Genomic DNA, 9,942 nt, shown 5'->3' with positions numbered 1-9,942 from the left:
CAGGAATGCAGAGAGTAGTGTGGGTTCAGTCAGGGAGCTTGGCATCACCATGGCTGCATGGACCTCTTTTGGGCACACAGGACCCGGGCTGTTTGATTGAAGGGACAGAAGAGAGGGGCAGGAGAACCCGAGCAGAAAAGCCCGGGACCTGGGACGGTAGGAAGTGTAGACTGAGAGTTTCTCCTGCAGCTGGTTGAGGAATAAAGTTTTAGGACACACACACTGTCCGGGTGAGCAGTAAAGCCTCCAGAGGTCCGGTGGTTCTTCAGCTTGAGTTTAATGCTCAAATGTCATGCTGAAAACTTTCTTAGGAGGGGTTTCAAATCAATTAATGGGAAAAAGGTTTTGAAATGATGTTGAAATATAGCATTTATTGTAGGTCTGCCTTTTCTTTTTACAGAGTCATTTGATTGTGACCTTGTAGCATGTATTAGGTGTTGAAAATACAGCTAGTATTTTTGATTCACTCAAAAGCCCCATTTTTATTAAAATCTTAAGAAATGGAAAATTATGACATAAAGAAAAAATGAAAGGAAGTTATATTTTAAACAATTAGTAAGGATGGAGTAGAGGGAAAGGGTCAAAGTCATCTGGAAGAGACAAGGGCCCAAGGCTCCTGGGAAGGAGCGAAGCAGGGTCATAGCAGAGCTGTGTCTGTGGCTTCTGAGCACCTGCTGTGCCAGGCCGTGCTCCTTAACCCACATGGTCCTGTGTCCTGTAGCCTCGCTATTGCCCATGTGGAGCTGCCCTCCTGACCGTGTTTTACAGATGAGGGCGCTGAGGGACAGAGGTTTAACAACTTGCTGGAGGTGAAACAGCTAGTAGTACATTGTGAAGCAGAGTTCACTCCTGTGGCCTGATGCTGAAGCTCATTGTCTCAGCTCTGCTATGTCACAGGGCTTGGTTTTTCTTTCACCCTTCCTACGTTTTAAGTAAGCCAGTTCTTGTTTCAGCCCCTCAGGATCAATGGTGTTAAGGTGTATACTGAAAATGTGGACAAAAGGCAAATTATTTTGGACCTTCAGATTAGGTAAGTTTGTATTTATGTCACAGTTAATGATGTGTGATGTCACTTAGCTGTACCCATAAGGTGGAGGTTATAATGAGCACATTTCTTACCTGCTGTTTGATGGAATTGGACTAACTTCTTGTTGAAGACCTAAATTTATTTACTTTCTGGTTTTAGTTCCTGGCAGCCTAGATAATTGCCATCATTCATAAAACATGTTAAATAAAAGAAAGTAAAGGCACTACAAGAAAGGAAAATGACAGACCCATATCCCTTGTGAACATTGATGCCACAATCCTCAAGAAAGTGCTAGCAAACTGAATTCAGCAACACAGTTAAAGGATTATACACCGTGACCACGTGGGATTTATTCCTGGGATGCAAGGATGGTTCAACAAAGAAAAGTGATCAGTGTAATGCCCCACATTAACAGAATGAAGGGGGAAAAAAAACCCCTGCATGATTATCTCAGTTGATGCAGAAAAAGCATTTGGTGAAATTCAACACACTTTCATGATAAAAACACTTAAACAGGAAACAGACTTGTACTTCAGCATATAGTAAAAGGCATGTATTCCCGGCGCGCGGCATGCTCAGTGGTGAAAGACAAACCTTCTCCTCTGAGATCAGGAACAAGCCAGGGATGCCTGCTTTCACCACTACTGTTCAACATGGTACTGGAAGTTCTTTTAGAGCAATTCGGTATGAAGAAAACGAAGTGAATGGCATACAAGTTGGAAAGGAGAAAGTAAAATTATCTTTGTACGCAGGTAATATGACCTATGTAGAAAACCTGGAAGAGTCCACAAAAAAAAGCTTTTAGAGCTAGTAAATGAATTTAGCAAAGTAAAAGGATACAAAGTCAATGCAAAAAAAAATCAGTTGCATTCTATACCCTAACAACGAGCAATCCAAAAAGGAAATTAAGAAAACAATTTCATTTACAGTAGAAACAGAAAGAATAAAATACTTAGAAATTAACTTAACCAAGGAGGTGGAAGACTTGTACAATGAAAGCTACAGAACATTGCTGTAAGAAATTAAAGCCATAAATACATAGGGATACATCCCATGTTTGTGGTTTGGAAGACTTAACATTGTTAAAAGTCAGCGCTAAAAGCAGTCTGTAGAAGCGGTGTAATCCGCGTGGCCGTGTGTCTGGTGAGGGACCGAGATCCGGAATGTATACGGAGCTCCTACGACTCAACAGCAGCAAAAAAACAAATAACCGGATTCAGAAGTGAACAAAGGACTTGAATAGATGTTTCTCCAAAGAAGATACACAAGTGGACACAGGCACATGAAAGGGTGCTCAACATCACTGTTAATCACGGAGAAGCAAATCCAGACTACAGTGAGATACCGCCTCACACCCATCAGGATGGCACCTATCAGAAAACAGATTAGTGAGGATGTGCAGAAATTGGAACCCCTGTACACTGATGGCGGGAATGTAAAAGGTACAGTTGCTATGGAAACAGAATAGTTGTTCCTCAAAAAATTAAACAATTACTGTATGACCCAGCACTTCCATTTTTGGGTACATACCCAAAAGAATTGAAAACAAGGTCTCAAAGAGGTATTTGTGCACTTGTGTTCATAGCAGCTATATTCCCAATAGCTAAAACATGGAAGCAACCCAGGTGTTCATTGACTGTTGATTGGGTAAGCAAGGTGTGTTATGTACATACAGTGGAGTATCATTCGGCCTTTATAAAGAAGGAAATCCTGCAGTGTGTAGTGTCCGTCCTGCTACATCAGGGATGAACCTTGAGGACATAATGCTAAATGAAATAGGATAGTCACGAAAAGATAAATCCTGTCTGATTCCACTCATGTGAGGCCCCCAGAGGAGTCAGATTCACAGAGACAGAAAGTAGGATGAAGGCTGCAGGGGCCTGGGGGAGGCGGGATCAGAAGTTGCTGTTTAACGGGTATAGAATTTCAGTTTTGCAAGATGCAGAGAGTTCTGGAAGTGATGATGGTGGTGGTGGTTGCACAATCATCTGAATGTGCTTAATGCCACTGAGCCGTGCACTTAAAAATGGTTGAGGTGGTAATTTTGTGTATATTTTACCACAATAAAGAATAATTGGGAAAAAAATTACTTAGGGGTCTGCCAGGTGCCTTGCCTGCATGGTAGAGAGGTTTTCTCTGGCTCTTGTCTCCACTGTTCGTGGGCGTTTTTTTCTTTTTCTTTTTTGGTGTCTTATTGACTGCCAAGATTCCGGCTTTCCCTGAGGCCCCGGCCCAGCTGTGTGCAGGCCGCTGCTGAGCTGCTGACTGACACACGGCTCTGCAGGGTTTGGTTTGTTGTTTTGGTTAAGGATCATTTTATTTTATCATGTCATCTTTGAGTTTCTAAAGTGTATTAATATAGTAAATGAACAGTCAGTACCAATTACCTTTATTCTAGAAGGGAGCATAGAATGTTGTGATGATGTGATATGGAAAACTCTGCATCTTTAACATATTTGGAACTACTGCAAACGCCGCTGCCGTCAGTGCAGTAGAAGAGGAAGCCCCGCGAGTGTCTTCGGGTCAGCCGCACCCTGGGAGGGCTGTCCACTAGGCTGAGGGTGAGCTTCAGGAGCGTGGGAGCCTTGTTCTCTTGTTCCAGCGCCGAAGGAGCACTTCATACACGTTCATTAAATAAACATCCGAGTGAATCTGCTACCGGACGCCATTTTGAAGATGCAGCCTGGCTTTTGTGGTTTCAGCAGACATGACGGCATACGCAAGTTATGCAGCTCAGATATTTATGTCTCTAAAAAGTCTGCATTCTGCTTTTTCCTGTGTTCCAGATAAGGACCGTAACTAGGTTACTGGCCGTGGAGTTGGGGAAGGAGTAATTGAGAGCTATGAGGAAATAAATGATCAAGTCTTGGTGTGTGTGGGCGAAAACCTGTCGCTCGCCATCTGCCTCTACAAGGGTGAGGCCGCCAGCCACTGCAGTTGCTGACCTTCCACACACCCTGAAAGGAGTTCAGGCCAGAGATCAGGACTGAGGCCTTCTGTGCTCTGGGAAAACTGTCAGAACAGGTCTTCAGATAGATACATTCAGGAGACGATGTTATGAGCCCAATTTCTTGCATCTTCTCATAGCTAGAAAAGCACTGCTGTCATTAACTCAGATGTCTGCCCCTCGTGGCTAGCAGCAACTTTCTGCCAAAATGTGTGCTTGACTGTACGTCCCCCCTTCACCAAAAGAACCTACAGGTATTGACTTTTACATCAGAACTGTGAATATTGGAAGACTTCATCCCAGACGCCTTCTGTCACTATTTTGCTCATGTGCTTAGACAGTCTCTCTCATGATTATCAAATTGCCCCCCCCTCCCCCGACGCTCCCACGCAGGAGTCAAGAGTCCAAGAGTCAAGGGTGGGAGTCAAATCATACGGATCCCACGCAAAATGTAGTGGACGTGCCATGTTCACAGTAAAGATGGGTGCAAGCCTTACATTCAGCATCATGCTGTATTCATGTTTGTTTCACATTAATGATTGAAAAGACTTAATCGTTGAGTAAAATTGATACCTCAGATGGATGTAATGTCTTTAACCTTTGACATCAGAGGACCCTGAGCACTGCTAGTTTCCTCAGTACGGGGAGCTTGGGCACAGCATTTATTTGTGGTGAAACATAATCTCAGCATTTTTTATGTTTTAAACAAGCATAGTTGTTTATAAAACAAATGAAAACTACGCTCCATCAAGAGACTGCTCCAGAAGCTGCACTTTGAGAAGTGACGTTTATACCAAGTCCTCTGGCCAGGCTGCCTGCCTCGCCACCCATGCGGTGGTCCTGACTGGTGTCAGTGACCGCTCCAGCGCAGGCACTAGAACACTCTGGCACGGCCAGGCTGCAGGTTACAGCTTTGCCTACAGTCTAGTTCTGGTTGCTTTACTATCATTGTATTCAGATTATATAGCTTGCAGGTCTGTGGTGATTAAGAGAATGTAATACAGAACTTTTTCTTTGCTAGTTTTGTAGGAAATTGTGAGATTGATTTGGAGATCAAGCGATATTTTTGTAGAGCTGGTGTGCAAAGTATACAGGTAAGGTTTTTTTAAGTTTCATAGTCTTCTCAAATTTTCTGTGCTCTATTCAGAAAGAAAATCATGAAGTTTTTATTAACTCAGAATTTCTTTGAAGTTAAGTTTTTGTTTATAGGTTATACCTTGAGAGAAACCTGAAGTCAGATGCTCAGCAATCACTGAGAGGATCCTGCATCCTCCTTTTTGCATCTGTAACGGCCTGTGGAATTGTTTTCTGTTAACGTTTCGGTTTCCCATTTGAATTTAGATTCATGGTACAATGCGGGTGATCCTGGAACCACTGATTGGAGACATGCCCTTAGTGGGAGCTTTGTCTATCTTCTTCCTTAGGAAGCCAGTAAGTCAATGTTTATTTCATTCTTTTCTTGCCATTCACTGACAAGAATGTGTACATATCGAAGAATAGACAGAGTGGAGAAAAAGAGCTTAACTCACTTTATTCCCTTTGATGCATGAATCATGTGTGCTTTCATCTCTTTGTGCCTTAACAGAGGGCTTCACATCTCTCGATAGACAACTTTTTTCCTCATTATAAAAATGTTTGCTGCAGAAAATTTGAAAGCAGACCTTAGAAAGTATAGGTTGTAACTAACATTCAGCACCTATCACTGGGTATGATATATATTTACTCATTCAATCCTCATAGCTCTGTAGTTAAATAACTAACACTAAGTACTTTTGCTGACCAGGACCTGAGAGTCTGATTTGTCCAAGTCACAAAACTAGTAAGTCTGGGGTTCTGCACCTGGACCTGCCCTGGTCTGGCAGAGTTGCTATCCTCATACTCACCCTAAGTCTCCCTGCAGCCGTCCCCCACCCCGCCATTGGCTGCCTCTCGGGGTGTGTTGAATGAAGCACACAGTATGCTGTGTTTTTAAGAGTCACAAAGATTAATTTTAACTAAATTATATTTTAACACTTGGATAAACCATGATATTATTTCACATTCCATTTCTGTTATAAGTCGTCAATACTTATTACTCATTATTAGCCACAAAAGTAAGACAACAAACATGTCACCTACCTAGACTCTCCCTCACTGAGACCCTATCTCCTCGCTGAGGCCCCTCCCCTCACTGAGACTGTCCATCCTCACCTGGGTGGCTCCATTCCTACAAGGCTCCTCATCTGGGCTTCTGCAGCCTCTGCTTGGCTTTCTGCCTTGGCTCTGTCCTCAGTGGACCTCACTGCTAGGGGTCTTGCCCCGGCAGACTGAACCACCAGGGGCCGGCTCTCACTCGCAGATGGTCATCTGTCCAGTGCAGTGGTAGTACCACCCCCACCCCTTCCCCCATCATCCCTTCCACCTCCCTCCTTCTCTCTCTCTCCTCTCCCAGAATGCTACCCGTCCCAGTACACGGGCAGCCAGATTCCCTCCTTGTCCCTGTGCCTCGCAGCACACTTCTTAATCTTTGGAAGCCACAGCCATATCTGTCTCCATACAGTTCAGTAAATGTCTGATGAATGAATGGATCTGTTTCTCAGATACCTCTTCACGGTGTGCCATTTTTGTAACCTGCGATGAGTCCTTTCTGGAGGTGTCATTAACATCATGTGTAGTGTAAAATGGGGGTATTCATTTGTATAATTTGATTCAAATAACTTAATACAAATTATTGTTGCTGGTTTTTAAAATACAAGTTTATCTAGACCAAACAAGTGGTGCTTTTCTGCATAAAAACATAAAAAATGAGTGTCATCACTTTTTGTTACCACTAAAATTATTATTCTCGTGTGCTTTTTATTGCTTAAATAATTGGCTTATTTTGAACGTATCTTAACGACACAAAGCATGGTAAAATTCAAAAGCTATTAAGGAACATCTGTGTTAAATTTTAATTTATTAAAATTTTGAGAAATGAAGAAATCTGTAAAAGATTCAAAATTTATGGGTTTTTTTCCCCCACATACGAGTTATTGAAAGGACAGTACGTTTTAAAAAATTCCTTCATTAATGAATATAAAAAACTAATCCTTAGCAAGTTGATAAATATTTTTAGTTTGCAGGGAATTTTTAACAATTTAAAGGAAGAGTTTTTTTTTTTTTGCGGTACGCGGGCCTCTCACTGCTGCGGCCTCTCCCGTCGCAGAGCACAGGCTCCGGACGCGCAGGCTCAGCGGCCTTGGCTCACGGGCCCAGCCGCTCTGCGGCATGCGGGATCCCCCCGGACTGGGGCACGAACCAGCGTCCCCTGCATCAGCAGGCGGACTCTCAACCACTGCGCCACCAGGGAAGCCCCTAAAGAAAGAGTTTTTTATTCAGCTCAGAATGTAACAAAATCCAAATCTTTAAATCTTCCTCAAAACTTTGTAATATTCTTCATTGGATCTTTCTTAGGTATACTTAGTTTAAAAATAACATTGTAGGGACTTCCCTGGTGGTCCAGTGGTTTGGACTCCGTGCTTCCACTGCAGGGGACCCAGGTTCAGTCCCTGGTCAGGGAACTAGGATCCCACAAGCCGTGCAGCCAAAAAATAAAAAATAAAATAAAAATAACATAAAATTAATTTCCAAATGAAATTTTAGTACTCAGAAAAGCAGGATGAGGCTGTGAAAGGTTGAGGATCACTTGTATCCTTATATGGTGAATTACAGTCACCAAGCACAGGCTTCAGAGAAAAGGGACTTTTTCAGTCGCTTTCATCTGGAAAATGTAAGAGCAGAATTCCCTGCTGGCTGCCAAGTCCTTCCTCACCCCAGTGAAAAACAGAAAGATTTGGGGGTTTGACTATCCAGATGATTTAGAAGCATGGCAACCTTCAGAAGAATATGAAACTTTCACACGTTTTTTTGCTCGTTGATTTGTTTAGATTAGTTCTGATAATGTGCTACTTGTTTTTAAAAAAATAACCACAGGTGTCTGCAGTGCTGACCTCATTGAGCACAGTGGGGGCAGGGCGGATGTACTGTCCCCTTATTTCAGGTTAAGTGACAGAGGTGAGCGCCACACAGCCTCACTTTCCACTCCTGGTTCTTTCTCTCCTTTGAACTGCGTGCTTTGAGCAAACTACCATCTTCTCCCAGTATCCACAGGGGATTGGTTCCCGGACTCCCATGGACCGAAATCGTGGGTGCTCAAGTTCCTTATTAAATGGCGTAGCATTTGTACATAACCTACGCACATCCTCTCGTACCCTTTAAATCATCTCTAGGCTGTGTGATCAGTTGAAAGTCCAATGTAAATAGTTGCCCTAGTGCAGCAGATTCAAGCTTTGCTTTTTGGACCTTCTGGAATTTTTTCTTTCCGAATACTTTTGATCCGTGTTTGGTTGAATCTGAGGAGGCGGAACTGGAACCCTCAGATACGGAGACCCAGCTGTACTTAATTTCTGTAAGCCTCAGTCTCCCCATCGGTAACTTGGGGAGTACACTTATACCTCCCTCAAAAGATTAGAGGTGACGATTAAATGTAAAACACTTGGTATAGCACCTGGCACATAGTGAGTCTTCAGATGTTTCAGAAATTAAATATTTTCCTGTATGTAGGGTTAGCGTTCTGGTGGGGTCCTGGCAGCAGAGGCCGAGCACTGGTAAGCACAGAAGCTTGGGTTAAGGTTCTGGTACGAGCCAGGGCGCGACCTACTCTCTGCCCTTGGATGTGTGCCAGGGAAGTGGCGGCCACCTACTCATGCTAACTTGACAGTTGTTGGGATTGCCTCTGGCATACACTCTTAAGGGTGTTTCACAATCCTTAGGTCATTTTTAGGTTTGTCTCAGGAGTATGGATTAGAGTAGCCTGAGTCAGGAGGTCCTTTCTAGAACTTCTCCAGGAGGTGGTCTGGGGCTCACTCTGAATGTTTTTATCCTATAGGGGTCCTCCCAGCTAGCAAAGGACATGCCTGCTGAGTCTTTGATCCACAGATTGAGTTTCTTCATCTATAAAATGTAAATAACATCTTCCTTTTAGAGTGATTGTGAAAAGAAATTGAATCCTACTAGCTAGGACTCCAGCAATTGAGGTACCTTAAGCAAAGGAAGGGGGAGAAGGGGAGGCTTTATTTAAAAACAAAATGAGCATATATTGATGTCTCATGAAACCCATGCAGGGGCTGCAGTTGGGAGTCAGGAGCAGGATGGAATGTGGAATGTGGACGCCGTGGCCACTGTCTCTTGTGCCTGTTCTGCCTCAGCTTCGTTCTTCTCTCACCCTGAGACAGCCTCCTCTGGTCCTTCAGGCCACAGGCCAGAAACACTGGCTGCCGGTGCCCCCAGGAGTGAGCCTCCTGGTCTTCCCTTGGTCCTTGCCTGCCCTATTCCAGCTGCATCAGATACAGACCCTTAACCCCGAGACCAGGAGTAGGAAGGTTGCAGCATTCGAACGAGGCTCCCCGAAACCGATTCCTGCAGCCCCATGTGGGAAGTGGCCATGAGAGGCGAGGCAGGGCTGGGCTGGCAGGTGCATGGAGCCCACTGGACGGAAGAGGCCCAGTCTTAGGCCACACATTAAGCCACTGGGGAGTTTGCGGCTGTTTATCCCGCCAGGTGTTCTCTGCATTTCTTGGATCTGGGGTTTGATATCTTTCATCATTTTGGAGCGTCTTGCCCCACCACCGTTGTTGTGGTGCTCTTTCAGTGGCCCTACCCCTTCCCTGTGACTCTGTCTTTGGAGGGTCTTGTGCAGGAGAGAGTGTCGCACCCGCCCCCAGCAATACTGGATCTCTGTGGTCAAGGCATAGAGGGTGAATTCTGTTCCTGTCCCCTGAGTGGCTGTGGGCCCTTGCCTCTCGAAGGCAGGGCTTCTGCCTTTCCTGCAGCAGCTGTGCTCTCCCGGGCTTGCCCTATTTCTGTGGATTTCACAGGGTTTACTCTGGCTCTCCTGCCCTGGGATGGCCCTGTCCCCTCAGCTCTCCATGTATCCAGGAGTGACGCTCTT

General features: G+C 44.4%; 1 protein-coding gene across 1 annotated transcript in view; it reads left to right on the top strand.

Annotated features, from left to right (window-relative positions):
* The window catches only part of ESYT2 (extended synaptotagmin 2), an 86,862-nt gene that overhangs the window by 44,507 nt on the left and 32,413 nt on the right, over positions 1–9,942 (top strand). Inside the window, exons 5-7 of the mRNA XM_007463993.1 lie at positions 954–1,030; positions 4,996–5,068; positions 5,316–5,405. Of these exons, the coding sequence (XP_007464055.1) occupies positions 954–1,030; positions 4,996–5,068; positions 5,316–5,405 (240 nt within the window). The remainder of the gene's footprint in view (positions 1–953; positions 1,031–4,995; positions 5,069–5,315; positions 5,406–9,942) is intronic.

The sequence above is a fragment of the Lipotes vexillifer genome, unplaced genomic scaffold (assembly GCF_000442215.2).
Source record: "Lipotes vexillifer unplaced genomic scaffold, Lipotes_vexillifer_v1.1 scaffold2094, whole genome shotgun sequence".
Lineage (NCBI taxonomy): Eukaryota > Metazoa > Chordata > Mammalia > Artiodactyla > Lipotidae > Lipotes > Lipotes vexillifer.
Note: the sequence above shows the minus strand (reverse complement) of the source record. Positions and strands in the feature narration are given on the sequence as shown.